Source organism: Pagrus pagrus (genome assembly GCF_965226575.1).
Source record: "Pagrus pagrus genome assembly, chromosome: 5".
Classification (NCBI taxonomy): Eukaryota; Metazoa; Chordata; class Actinopteri; order Spariformes; family Sparidae; genus Pagrus; species Pagrus pagrus.
This window is the reverse complement of record NC_140189.1, coordinates 31,732,009-31,747,145: the sequence shown is the minus strand read 5'-3', so window position 1 is coordinate 31,747,145 and position 15,137 is coordinate 31,732,009. Positions and strand designations below refer to the sequence as shown.

The window sequence follows — 15,137 nt, the reverse complement described above, 5'->3', positions numbered from 1 at the left end:
TGTTGTTCTGTGCATGTGTGTGTGTGTGTGTGTGTGTGTGTGTGTGTGTGCGTGTGCGTGTGCGTGTGTGTGAGAACACAATCATGTTGTGGCAGAAAGTGGCGTGGGGATCATAAATTCAGGATAAAATGGTAATACTCGAGCGTTGCACAGGTGGCTGCTAAATTGCTGTAGTTGTCTCTGCTGAGAATCGTAACAAAAACTGACCTAAAAACAGCCACTTCTGGCTTGTCTGCAGTTTATATGTTTGTGCATCCATGTGTTTGGTTATACCAGAGAGCTGCACAGCAAAATTAATTGGTGGAATCAGTGGTGCTTGAAGCTTGGTGATATACTGACTCCCTCATCGCTGTGTAAACTTACCAGGCAGTAAAAGTTAAACAGAGTCAGTTTTGGGGAAGGATTTTGTATGTTTGCCTCCTGTCTCACGACTGACTGCAGATGATGCCTCATCGCTCCTTTGGAGCAGTTCAAATTTAAGCAGTGTGATATACTCAAATTGGATGGCAGAACACAACTAATATAACAGCTTCTGGACTCTGGCATTGTCAAAATGGTCTGGCATTGGACATTGCGGCCAATTTGTGTGTTAAACTATCAAAGTTGAACTGTGAAAACAAGGTGCAAATGTATTTCCCCCAGTTTTTCCTCCAGGATTTTTCCAGCAGTTGAGCAAAGGGTTTTTATTGTACCTGGCCTGGATGGTGCGCACATCATGGCACAGTCTGAATGTAACTTTTTGACTGTTAGATTAAACAACATGCAACCGGAGCATAGTTTTACTGGCCAAAATGCATGTCGGGTATGACTTCAGTATTTCATTCTTTTTATTTAAACAAAACCTTTGTGGCCCTTGAAGAATACATTTCTGAGTCTAGGAGGTGCAACATAAAGTGCCATACAAAGACATGTAGATTTGATTTGACACTTGTAAATGACACCAAAACAAGGAAGAGACTCCCGTAGACTTTTATGATGTGATGTTTTTTGGTACAAACATACCCATCAGTGTGGTGGATAACAACCAAATGGACATTAGCCAGTTATTCTACCTCTTTTGTTCCAGTAATGTAATCCTATCCTTATCCATTTGTCGCTGTCTGAGGAGAAAATGCCGTACTTTGTGAGTGATTGACATCCTCAATGTTCCAGTTGCTGATGTGCTGATGATCGTTCCTTTTAGTTCACAGGCGCAGATAGCTCTGCAGAATCGTGTTACAGCTTCATTACATTTCATAAGATTCTGAAGCAGCGCCAGAAATAATTTCCTACTGGCGGGCGGCAGCAGCAGCAAACTATATATAAAGGAAACTATTTCATCTTGTAAAGAACATGTCGTGTGTACAGAAAAATGCCCATACTTAGTAAGGTCTGAAAACAAAGCTTTAAGAGCAATTAGCTGGTTTACATAGAGGAGCATTTAGCAGCTAAAGAGTCAAATATTCCCCTTAGGAGGTGGTGGGGACCAAAGACTGAGCTGAATATTTATCAAGTTGCTAGAAACACAACTCCAATGTTGCTCCAGAACTACTGGATGTGTTAACTTAAACTTCGTCAGCATTGTCTTGTTTCTACTGCCCCCAGTTGGCCAAAAAAGTCAGGTATTACAGGTTTAACATACATTTCAACATACACAAACTTCTCCAGCCTAATTTCTTTTATGTACTTTGAACTTCCCTGGAATCTCAATACAGAGGCTTTCTACTCTACATTATCAGGGCTTGAAATATGTCTCTCCAATCACAGAACGCCTCAACCCCTTTAGAACTGCATGTACCTTTTTAAGGAAGAGGTATCTTCTGTTTTTACATGAGCGGTGCTCTAAGTAGGGCACAGCATGAGGCCTTTTAATCTTACCTTACCTGGATTATCAGGGGAGCCCCACCACACACGGCTGCACAACATAAAAAAAAAATGAAAAAGTAAGGCGTGAACCTGGTTATTTGGATTTGGGACGGATGTTTGGAGAAGGATACGGAGGAGTTTTTAAAACCTGGAGGATAAAGAGACGAGGTTTGTCATGTTGCCTGTGGTGCTGCTGCTGCGTGCTCTGCTAGCTTTCATGCTAATTAAACTGCATGTAATACTCATGATGATAATGTGTGAGAGGCGTTTACAGAATCAAACTGCTTTATCTCTCCCCTGGGTCTAGAAGAGATCTTGAGAACAATATTAATGACTGGAAATTTCTGCCCTTAAAAACACACATCTGCTGGAGGAGATAAGAATAGATGGCGCAGTGTAGGAGGAAGCCGATATGAGACAAAGGCGAAGGTGTGTGAGAAAACAAATTACTGTGTTAATGTTGCTGATGAAGTTTAATTTGGCAGAATTCACTATCATCAGAAAACTGCATCTGGAGCTGAGAGTGCAGCTGTCTCATTTGCAGGTGCAGCATATTTAGCACTGTGGAAATCAAATTATTCTACAGTGTTTGCCATATGTCATTACATTCCTACATTTAATCAGCTTTACATCAATATTAATAACATTATGTAGCTTTTTTACCTTAAAATAATAGCTTCTAAATCATTTTAATGGTACAGTGTCTTGTAATAGGGTGAACGTTGTCTCTGTCTCTATGTACCTTCAGTATGAGGGTAGGATCACAGCATTACAGCTGTTTTCAAGTTTAACATATGTTTTCAAGTTTTCAAGACATAACATATGAGTTTTTGCTTGTGGTTAGCACCTGACAAACTGTTACAGATCTGGGATTTGTATTTACGACAGTGGTGTTGCACTCAGAGAATGTGGGGGGCGCCCAAAACTATTCACAAAATATTTCACCTTTGTCTTGCAAAACCAGTTCTTGACTCAATTCCAAAATACGCCCAGATGCTTGACTTTATCAAAGATGAACTACATGATTACTCTGGTATGTCTGCGCTGTACACTGTACAGGTGCAGCAGTGCACTCTCAAGATGACGTTATCAACTTACAATTAAATTGATCCATTTTTTTTCACCCAACCCCAAAAAGGATGCCGTTCTGCTGAGGGGAGTCAAAGCAGTACGCACTCATATCATATCATGATGCGTTTTGTTGTTTGGACTCTTCTTTGAATAATTCTCACCGCAACTTTGCATTTGGTAGATTTAATGCAATAGTGAAACTCAAACTTGAATGTATTCACATGCTGTACAGCATAGTATACGATATTGTCACAATGAAATGATTTAAGATCCAAAAGGTGGGGCTGTGAAAAACTGCATTTTACCCAGCAGAAAATCCTAAAAGACCCAGAAAAACCACTCAAATCATTTATTTCATTTTCATTATTTAAAAATATTCACAGCTTTCTGAAAATATGGCTGAGATAATTTATCCCTGAGAAGTTTTCCACAGCAGTGTCACAGTAAATTGCTCATTACACACACTAGACAGTGTAAATCTATTATGATCATCTTACCATTTAATTCTTCACATCACTTTGAATTAAGCTCTATTCATCTGTAAGCATTCCAGTGATGAATATGTGTGTTATGGACTGGACAATAATCACGAGGCACATCTGTGCGGTGACTTCTGAAAACCCACACAGGGAATGTGATTTGTTTCACATGACCGGAACAGTTCAGTGTGTCTCATCTGTATCCCAGACTGTGTGTTAACATTCAGGGTGTGTTTGTCCAGTAGAGGGCCCGCCTGTGAGTGACCCCATGGAAATAATGACCACAGCCTTTGTTTTTGATTTGCAGTGGTTGGCACCCAGCTCTAAACTCAGGGTTGAAACACTGCCTGTGGATCTTGTTTTAATACATAATAATGGTCATAGCCCGTTTATATTCCTGTGTTGTGTCATAGTTTCTGTATTCCTGTATCTTTATTTGCTGTATTTTGGCCGTGCACTTTAACTTCTTACCACTGAGTTAAACGATTGCCTGCCACACAACAGTATAACTCTCCAAAGGTAGGGTTTTTAGGGTTTTAGTGTTTTGGAAGTAGAACCAATTCATGTGTACAGATTGAAATTGGACTACAACGATAGAGCACCAAGACAAAACACTGGTAACACAAGTTGGTGGTTCAATTCTAAGGCCTGCTCACACCAGCATTTAAAACAGCTATGTGTTTCAGCGAAATCAATTCATTTCAATAAAGCCCTGTGAGTAGTCACTATGTCACTAAGGCATGAGCAGCACCTATTTTAGGAGGATGTGCACAAAGAAATTAATCTACACATCTTAATGAATTATTTCTTTTTTCCTTAATTTGATTCAGTATTACAACAATTAGCCAAAACTGCACATTCATGAAATAAATGTGCTACAATACTAAAAAAACTAGCCTCATGGTCCTACAATCTGTGACAATACTTTACATTTCTAACTTGATCCCTGTGTTAAGGCCTGTAATCACGACATTAGTCTTTTGCAAAGTTCTGCCCAGGTGATAAACTGAACTCTCTTTCAACCTATGAGACACAGAACAGAAGCTACCTTTGCACACATATGCATTACTTGTATCAATTTAAAATCCTCTTGTTGACAGACACTGCATGACACACAGCCAACTTCATGTGGCTGCAAACTGATGTAGAAAAAGAAACAGTAGTGAGCAAAACTCCAGCTGGAGTTGATATTTTCCTTGCTGGGCTGCCTTTGGTGCATTCGTGACTTTGCAAATAAACCAACCACATGCTCCAAGGTAAAAAGGGAGGATGTCGAACGCCTCTGAAGAAAGAGCTGCTGACAATAAGAAACTCTACAGTTCACAACACTAAAACTAATCTCAAACAAATGTTACTTTCTCTATCTCAAATTGTCAGATCCTGCCTGACACAGAATTTGCCTCCACCCGATTCAAACCCACCTCAGCCAACCTGCTGCAGTACTTACCGCCAGAACTGTAAAACTGCTGGATGCCTCAGCCACTGAACTGTAGTTATTGATTGTTCCGGGACCACTGCAGGACTGAGGTGGGTAATTGCAAGATGGGCTCCAAAGCCTGCAGGGACAGACAGAGACCAGGAGAGAAATGGTCACATTGTGACCTAAATGAACACCAGCAGGACACTTGACAACTTTGATAGCGCAGCGCGCAGAGCGCTATGGTGGTAGACCTGCCTGCTTTGATAAGGGATTTAAAGAGTCTATCCTGAATGTTTATTGGAGCAAATAAAGTAAGACATGGGTTTATCTTTCAGCATGCAGTCAGACTTCAAACTTGGGTCACTGCCTTCTGGAAGAGAAATTAGATTTGATTTGTGATCAGTTGAGGATTTTGTTGCTTGAGGCAGCTCCAAACATAATTGAATTTGGCACCTACTCAAAGGCTGTCAAACTGCTGTCAAAGAGCTACACTGCGAGCATATGAAAGTACGCTCACTGCGACTTGAGTTTGGTTTGTTTAGTAATGTCCGTGCCAAAAATTGAGAAGCTTGCAGCAGGAGGAGGCGCAGCAGTAAACCAGAAAGCCTGAAGCGTTATGTACAACAAAACAAGGCATGACGTGACATTAATGGCAAAATGCTGGTAATAATATGCACTACTGTGTGGCAATGAACTGTGACCTTTAGGTGTCAATCATTTGGTCATAACCCCATATTTCTTCATGTAAATACATCAAATAGTCTTAGTCTTTAAAGTTACCATAATACTAGTTTAAATGCCAATGATTCCAGCTGATGATCTGCCAGAGACTGCAGAGCCTTGACTTTCAGCTGTTAAATGAGCTGACTGAGCTAACAAATGAATCAATGACCCTTTGTTTGCTTCAGTCTTTTAGCGTAGTCTTAATGACATCTGTAAAAGAGAACAAAAATTGAGTGCTTTTCCTGAAGCTTTGTCTGCTAAGGCAACACTTTCCGCACAGCTCAACATTTCCCCCATAACCTGCAGATTAGCTTTGTCCACCGGGTGATTTTTCTTTCATGTAATCCACTTTGAAGGAGAAAAGAGGCAAGGCAAACTGCCACCTCTGCATTGTCTCTGTAGATATGAGGAGTCCTGTGGCCTTTGTCTTGTGAAAATGCTGAGGCGAGTTAATGAGAAGTGTCTTCCCGGAGGCCGAAGGTGGCGCCTGTCCTGTCTCAAGGACTTGCCACTGTCAGAGCTCGTCATTATTTAGACCTTGAATTAGGCTTTTAGCTTGGTAATGGCCACCATTAAGCAAATCCAAAGTTATGGTACATTATAAATACAATATAAAAATATACAATAATTTCTCTGTGCTATTAAAGCTTCAACATGCTTTATGGTTGCTTGACTTTACTTTTATAAAAGAAATGATTTAAAAAAACAGAATCCAGGCAGCATTACATCTCCAACAAAAGATACAGTATTTCGAAGATACATATTACGTGAATAACAGCGGTCTGATCCATGTTGCTACCTGCATCAAGTTACACTCACCTGTCAGAGAGAGAGACTGCAGAAATAGTGGAGACATCAGGGCATGGTTCTTTCATGAACTGACGTCCTGCTCATAACTATAGGACACAGAAATAGGATAAATCAGCACATCTGTAAAACGTCCAGTTCGAAGTCTACATGAATGAACGTCCCATATATACCATCTAACCACATCTGCTTACAAATGCAATGCAACCCGTATTCACAGATATATATAATCTCCCCATGACCTCTGAGCAGTGGACTTGGCCTTTCACACGTGTAGCACAGGAGAATTAGCCCGCTCTCACATACAGCTCGGCCGGATAATGTCCAAACAGCCCAGGGTTGAGGTAGCAGTGCATGTGTGAACACTGCTGTATGGATTAGATCCACAGTGCGTGTGAACGTTGGCCTGCGTGCTAACGGTAACGTTACATGTAAAATACGACTCACACAGTAGTGGTCTTTCATAGCTAGCTAGCTAACGTTAGCTACAAGCTGACGATGCTGAACGATGGGCAAATAAATACGATAGCAACATATGGAGCTAACGTTAGCTACGTTGACTACATTAGGCAGAGTAATAATACATTTCCTCCAAACCGAAACAAACCAGCTCATTACCTGTGCAACAGACACACAGCTAACATGGCGTCGTCTCCAGGTCTCTTGTCCGTTGACAGCTCAGTGCGCCGGTCACGCTCAATGAATAATGGGCGGAGTCAGCACGTAAGGACAGGTTGATTGACAGGTAAACTGTCCATACAATATCTTCGGCCGCTAAAATCGATTGGATGACGTTTTTACAGATCTGTGGCACGTAGACGTAGACGCCGCATTGAGCGCTGAATCGTACGTCGACGTCCCCGCCATATTGGATGTGGCAAACTGGAGAGATCGGGGAAGAAGCCTCGTTCGTGTGCTGCTTGGAGATGTTCCAACCGTTTTACAGTCGAAACCAGACCCCACGGGATTACCTGTCGCAGGTAAGACTGAACAATTACTTTTGATTGTATTTGGTAATTATAACATCATTTTGAGAACAGAATATGCGTACTTTGTGTGTTCCCGCGGTGAAACCAGCCTCCAAACAATGAAGAAGTCAATCTTATTTAACTAAATTGCCCCGAACTAACTACTCTGATTGTCGTTAGTTGCTTAGCTCACTTTTCTCATACTATGTTGTAGGTTTCCCAGAGATAAAGGGCTGAGCAAGTGGGAAAACAGCTCTCAGAAGTGAAGGGTTTTACATACAGCTATACAAACAGATATAAGTATGTATTATGTTCTTCAGTTTACCCAGAATGAGGAACAGAAATACCAACCGCAGTTTTAAGTTCAAGGGGTAGGAGAAATCCAAAAACAGTGCAGAGTGCTCTTGTGCTACCTGGTTGAAGCGATGAAAGAAAGGGTGACCTCCACATAGAAAAACCCTTGTTAACAATAATCACTATAATACCTTAAACCTCTAAAACTCCATCCTGAACTCTTGTTTGTGCTTCAGAATATCAATTTAGCATTGACCCCTACAGTGCACATGCTCTGATGTCAGCGAGTGAGACAGATGGACTGTGGGAGTGGGGGTTGTTTGAGTGAAGTAAACTAACCTGTGATTTGGGATTTGATGGTTGAAAGGATTGTTGGCTTGAATCAGTCAGGAGAGAAGTTAACAGAGGCATGAACTGCAGGAGTAATAGACTGGAAGAATGTGAGCAGTTGAGTTCCCCCTGTGTCCAACACAAACCTCCAGAATTAAACTCACTCAAACAGGTTTTTCAACAAAAAACGAGCAAACGTCCTCATTTTATTGCCCCACTAATCCCGGTTTGTTACAGATTATTTATTCCCTGGCTTTAAATGTAATTTCAGGCACTAATCTGATTTACAAACATTTCTCCATAAATCTGTTTTTCTGTGCATGTCTCTGAGGTACTTATAGGACCAAGAGTAACTGGACCTTTTGCTCTGCGTACTTTTATATATACATGTCATTTATCTGTGTATTTATGTAGAAATCATCCATAAATGATTACCGGTGACCTACCTTTTGTTTGATCCTTTTCTTTCCAGATGGTGTTTTAGATACTGGCAGTATCTAAAGTATCTAGTAGTTGTTTCAAATGTTAACAGGCCTTTTTTTTAATCCGCCCTTGTCCTTATTAAATCGTATTTTATAGGTAGTTATTTCTGGCAGCTGTTTTGTGATGATGTTGAAGATGTTAGACTTTCTTCAGTCATTTTGATGCTTAGCAAGCTAGCAATTATACTAGCTCTCTGAGGTAAATGGGCAAATGCTAACCTTTAATTTTCTGTTTGTTATTTTACTTGTGGTGTCTCAATTCGGGGGCTGCATCCTTGTTAAATGAGATGATCTTGTCTACAGGCATTTCCCGTATACGTCACCAACTCCCCCTCGACCTTACCCTTGCGTCATGAAATGCCGCTCCTGTCACCTAGCAGCTCTGGCAGTGTCAGGGTCCCTCCTCCCGTGTGTGTTTTTTTTTTTTTTTTTTAAGTAATTGCATTGTTAATTATTCAAGTGACTTGAAAAGCCATACTTCCATTTAAACGTGTATTCAGCTGCCATTTTGCTCTGTGTGCAACAGTTGTTTTTTTGGAAACACAAATCCAACCGTCACCAACGCACAATGAATCTTGCGATACGGTGGGCCTCAAAGGATGCAACGGTTGTATCCCTCATGATGTATGAGACGGCTTTTACATGGTATTTACAGTAGTACTGCCAAGCACAGGAAGTAGCAGCCATTATTAGTTTCCCCAGTGACCTCCCCAGGAATCTCAGGCGTAAACAGATAGAGGGTTATTACATCACTTGGAAGTGTCTGAATGCACGTGCATGTAGTTACTGCATTTTTCCAAAATTTAACTTATAATTCATCTAAAATCTTAACAGCTACTCAAAAGGTCATTTATTTTCAAGTTTTCTGGGTTAACCTTAATAAGAAAAGGTGCAATGTAACAGGAATACTTTTTTTTGCCTCTGGGACACAGAGCTGTTCATGACATTTACAGTTTTACACTGCTTTATGATAAACAACAATAGTCATGATTCTTGCATTGCATTATTAGTCTTATTATATAAAACAGTATATTTCATATGCCATGTGAAAGCATTGTTTATCACTGTATGGTTTGTCATAATTACATTTTAACTTTTCAAATATTTTGTGAAATGGCATGAGACATCTCATAAAGGCCAGAATGGTCAAGATAAATTGCTAACTTATCAATGAAAAGCATCATAAATTAGGAGGAATGCATAAACATGCAGGAAAATGTAGCAGACATTACTTCAAGAGCGTACTACCAGTGACAGTAATATGTACAAATGAAATATCCCTCGCAGCTCAGAGATGACCTTTGAAGTAGAGGTTAAGAGAATCAGACAGAAGGCAGAAGCAAATGTGATCTACAATATGTCTGAAAATGTTTCCAGGCAGTGTGTTAATATCGTCGAAAAAGCAAATGAGGCAGAGTAACAACCATGTTAAGATGATCTTGATGGGAGATCCAGCCAGCAGTCAGCAGAGACTATTATGTGCGGTTAAATGGTTTTGATAGATTCCCTCTCCCTCCCACACCTCTCATTTTAGAGATTTCAGCAGGTGCATATGCACACATGCATGAACACAAGCACACTTGCACAGGCACTGCCGACCACAAACGCACTCGCACACCTGGGAGTCTCAGCTTTGTGCAGGAAGGTACATTATGTTATTATTCCAAATGTGGCGTAAGTGAATCTGAACCACATAATTACATCGAACACAGCGATTTAGGCTCTGGCATCACGCAAAAAAACATAAGAAAAACAAGAAAACTAGCAGTACACACACTGAAGATAAATTACTTTAGACGATGTGAATATGTAGAGTTTTTCTTTTTATTTGTTTTCAGAGGGCTGGTGCTGTTGATAATCTAAATGTCCTGAGAGTTTCAGGTCATAAGATCATGATTCTTGTGTATAGGCACAGGTCCAAGGCCCTCATGATGAAATATTGGATATAATGGTCTCACTAGAGATATATCTGTTCTCACAATGTGCTCTATCCTTGACGCCTGATCTATGGATATTCTCAGACGGGACACTCTTGTGAAGGACCTAATAAATCACACTCAGCACAAAGTTTGAGGCCTCTTAGGTTGACACCATGTAGTCCCTCAGGCTTGTAACAGTGTGAACCTTTCTGTTCCAGCACTATTTGTTATGAACTTAGCTGCCCCCATGATTTAGAAAAAGTAACACAGTCCCTCTCCAGTCAAAAATGTGTTTTTCTCCTTGATCGTGCAGTTAAAGTTTGGAGCGTCACTGTGTTGAGTAATGTGGATCATTCTACACAGAGGTTTGTGATAGAGACAGTGCGGGATGTAAACATAAATGGCGCCCTCCTCGGCTGAGCTGTAACACTAGCTTGCTTACTTAGCCCTTCGTCCACCAGTAGATGCAGGCTTGCTTCTATGCGATGATTAATTGACGGGTGTTGCTCAGGAGAAAGACAATAGGTCCAAGATGAAGCTGCTCTCACCAAGGTCTGCACATTATCTTGAGTTACAGGGTCAGGATTTCTGGAAAGAGACGATGCTGTTGAGTTTTTCAAATGTGTTCCTTTTGGCACTTTGAGCACCACCAGCTGAGTGCAGTCTATTTCAATTATACTGGAGAAAAGGCAGACATCTCTAAAGCCAGTACCTCCAAAACTCAGATACGAGGCAGGTACGAGGAAAAAAATTTTATTTTGATTTTGGGATGAACTGTCCCTTTTGAAATGAAAGATATTCCAATTTTATAAATATACTGTCTCTGCTTCAGGCTTTTGTACCTAAAGACTTTTAGAGGATATAAATAACTCAAACTAAAAGGTTGAGTAATGATTTTTATGTTCTTTTCTACAAAAATGCACATACAGCACATCGGTATGAAAATCTCCATGAGCATCCATTTCACCATCACAGAGTCAGAGGTTTCTCTGTCGTACAGTTCGTTCCTGCAGTCAAAGTTAATTATCGCCACAAGGATGGAAAATTTGAGCTCAGTGCACGCCCAGCATTTGTTCCACCCCTTCATCTCTGTCCAAAGAGAGCTCTGTTCCTCATCTCCACACAGAAAAAGACAATGATGTCATCTACTGTCCCAACACACTGGTATCTCCTTCATTCGACTCCCAAAAAATATGAAATTTATAGTGAATAGATTTTTCGTCTCATTGTACAACAGGATGAAACCAATCGTATCAAGATATGAGAATCAGTTTTAATGTGTGACACAGTATTTAATTTTCACAACAGCAAATGAAATCTTATTAGTTTAAGTTGTTTTTCATTTGTACTATATGTCCCAAGACACCTAAAAGTTGCTGCGCTTTCTGCTGATCGCCTTTGTTTTGAAGTAAATGACCTGGAAAGAAAGATGTAGAGAGAAAAATCAAAATGAGCTGCTCATGATGCAGCAGAGTCCCCTCAAGTTATTCTAACAACAACAACAAAACTGTCAAACTGAGAGTGGTTGTGTTGCCAGCAGTGTGGGATGGGTATTAAACAGCTTTTGTTCGAGTGGCTGGGAATGCATTGTGTTTTGTTGTGGTTAAAGTACGAAAAATTTCAATGATAAACACATATATATGATTTTCTACCCAAGTATCCTGATGTGACTGCGTGCCTTCACCTCAGCTTAAAGATTAGAGAAGCTGCCAAACATAACCATTACAATAACAAAACAGACTTGCCTTATATAGTCTCAAACCAACTACAAAATAGACTTTATGGAAAATAGGGACACAGCTCTAGTTGTGAGACTGAGGCTGCATGTTATCTCCACATCCACAGGTGCAGCTGTGCAGAAGTTTTTCATGCTTCCTGGCTGCTTTTTTACCTGTAAATCAAGTGTTTTCTCCTTTTTTAAAAAAAAGGTGTTTCCTCGTGTGCACAGAGCAGCGTATAACCGGCGATCAACCTGTGGAGGGAAAAAGAAAGAAAGTACTGACAGGTGCTGATTCTGATGAAAACAGGAGGAACATTTATCTAGAAAGCATTATTAACAACATGTTGAAATAAACACCAAAGTAAGTGGTAATGAGCCCATACCTGTTTAAGCATGTACGTTTAAATTTCTTTGACTATATGGATCATAATGTTTATCATGCTGTAAGATTACTTCAACACAACGGTATCCTTAAAGCCCTAATTTAGAAAATTAGCTGTTTAGATTTAATAACTACAGTTAAAACGCAAATTATTTTGGAGGAAGGCAAACAAAAGGAGGACAGATCCCTCTTGTGCTCTGAGATTTTTGACAGTATTTATCAATCTACTGTCTTCTGCAGACTGAACACTGTCTGTACCAACAGCTGTGAGAAACCCTGGAGGCAAACCTCCATCGTGACTGACTTCCAGCACCTGCTCCAGTGGACATTATTTGTCTGGAGAAAAGGTTTATGCTCTGCCAAGAAGTCGCAGTCATGCAGGACATCAGGACTCCCTCACTGCCTCGACACTATGGACAAAGTTACCAAAGGAGGATTTAACGTCTTCCCACAATCTAGTCTTTGCATAAGTTCATTCAGTGTCTCATTTATTCAAGCTGCCATCTGGTAAACCGTCATTTCCTTGCCCAGACTTGGCCACTGCACAGATCACGACCTTAATTCCAGAATCCCTCCTGAATTCAGTGTGCACCTGCAATCCATACATACAGTGTGGCTTGTTTTGTAGCCTGCTGTGAATGGATGGCATGAAGAGAGGAGTACTCTTCCCCTCATTACATGATCTATTTAAAAAACCAGAGAGCAGATGCTCCGGCAGGCTGATTAAATGATGGCTAATATCCTCAGCCAACATGCCTCTCTCCCATGAAAAGTCACCTGTGCCACTCAGAGTTGCAGTACAGCAATGCACATCTTAAATCGTGCCTGGTTTACTCTACCACACGTGTGTGGGACAGTTCAGGAGGCTACGATGAGGCTGGATCAAACTGTGTGGATTGTGTGGTTGTAAAAATATAAAACACACTGCAGACCAAGTACAACCACTCATGGAAATGGCACTCCCCAATGGCAGTGCCCCCCTCAAGTAGAATAACGTGCCTTGACACACTGCTCAAGAATGGTCTAAAGAACATGACGAAGAGCTCAAGGCGTTAACTTGGCCTCCAAATTCTCCTGATTCCAAGTGTCTGTTGGTCGTCCAGGAAAAAGTTGGATTCAAGGAGGCTCCATCGTGGATGAGACTTGGCTCTGACCCATCAAAGCATAGACAAAAATCCTCTGGGACTGTCCTGTGGTGTCTGGGACCAGGGTGTGGGTGGCGGATCCTTCGAGACCAAAGGTTTACTTGTTTTGGGTGTTTGGTGTGTTTCAAATGGCCAACACATCCTTATACCTACACGACTGAATGGGTCGATGCCAGTGGCTCCCATAACGACATATATCACCATTCTTAAAACAACATGGAAGTTGCAGTTGGTTAAGTTTACGCAAGAAAATGCTATGCAGGGTCGAGGTGAAGTCTGAACAAGTTTATCCTGACCGTCCACCCTGACCTCCTCCCTATGCAGACTTTTCAAACTTTATGCTACTTCTCCTCACTTCCTCCTTTGCTGCCGTAATAATTACTCTGGCCACTAGAGGTCGCTGCCTAACAACAAACGCCAATATGGGTTCACCGTCGACCTATATGGTCATTTTCCTGATGAGGACGAGCTGCAAATGGCATCCACATGAATGCCAGGACCCGCGGTTACCCTGCAGGACATTGCATTATAACGAGATCATCAGTGTTAATCACTTCATCTGTTCGTCCTTTTAATGTTGTGGCAGATTGGCATACTGTGCATTCCCCCAATAAGTGAACATATTGTACATTTTTGGAAACTTTTGGATCATTACTAGAATTTAAAATAATGATCGAATAATGTTGGTTTGATCAGTTGCGGCACAGCAAAGAAGTTAGGGAAAAAGTTTTAGGTAAATGCAAGTGAAGCTGAATGAAGCATTTAAAGACTCAATACAGCTCAGTTTGCAGCATCACTGTATTTGTGAAGTGTTCGGGAAGAAAGTATCAAGTCACTCGAGAGAAAAGTGTAAATCCAAGGTTTTAACATGAATATGCAGAATGAGCTTCACTCCAAAGTGAGACATTAATAATAAAGCTACACATCGGGAATGAAAGCTTTGAGACACAAAGTGCTGTAGGAGTCACATCACAGGCGTTAACACTCGGCTTAAACGATTAAAAGGCTGTTCTGTCTGCATCTCCCCAGCAACAGAAGTTTCTCATGAAGGAGAATCTCATTATTGCTGCCATTATGTGACACCAAAGCAGATGCTTCTTTGAGGAAATTATTGCCATTTAGAAAACTGGTTTTAATGGATAGACTGTCATCACTTCAGAGCAACTCTTTGGAGCACGAGGGGAACGAGGCGGAGTGACAAACTCAATTAATCACACTCTGGTTTGTTCACCGCAGGCTCAAGATGGTGGCTTTGTACCTGGATGCTCATTATAGCTCGCTTCTTGATGTATGAAACAGAAATGGCACACTTAATGTTTAGGCTTTTGTTTAAAGCTCATCTGTGTTTAGCCATTTATCATGTTAATTGACTCTCTACCCACTTTGTTGTGCTGATTTGTTCCTTTTTAAAATCCATTTCTCATGTCATACCTGAATTGCTTTAACAGCATCCTGACTCTGAGTTAAACATCATTGAGAAACATTTTTATGAGGCGGAGTAAGTTCAACAAATCATTGTGAACAAAACAATCACTACAAGTGTGCTGGCAGT

The 15,137-nt window shown here is 40.8% G+C and overlaps 1 protein-coding gene and 1 long non-coding RNA gene across 9 annotated transcripts in view; one reads left to right on the top strand and one right to left on the bottom strand.

Moving 5' to 3' along the window:
- The window catches only part of LOC311257920, a 111,738-nt gene extending 104,708 nt beyond the window's left edge, over window positions 1-7,030 (bottom strand). For all 6 annotated transcript variants that reach the window (XR_014622680.1, XR_014622681.1, XR_014622682.1 and 3 more), the window contains exons 1-3: window positions 6,964-7,030; window positions 6,358-6,434; window positions 4,843-4,951 (exon numbers count right to left, since the gene is read on the bottom strand). This is a non-coding gene — a long non-coding RNA (uncharacterized lncRNA). The remainder of the gene's footprint in view (window positions 1-4,842; window positions 4,952-6,357; window positions 6,435-6,963) is intronic.
- A 171-nt stretch (window positions 7,031-7,201) lies between these two features.
- hs3st1 (heparan sulfate (glucosamine) 3-O-sulfotransferase 1) overlaps window positions 7,202-15,137 on the top strand; it is a 67,565-nt gene continuing 59,629 nt past the window's right edge. Inside the window, exon 1 of one of the 3 annotated variants that reach the window (XM_084353878.1) lies at window positions 7,202-7,325. In XM_084353878.1, coding sequence (XP_084210004.1) covers window positions 7,218-7,325 — 108 coding nt within the window. In that variant the 5' untranslated portion in view covers window positions 7,202-7,217. The remainder of the gene's footprint in view (window positions 7,326-15,137) is intronic. The other 2 variants (XR_014622678.1, XR_014622679.1) reach the window with 2 other exon arrangements.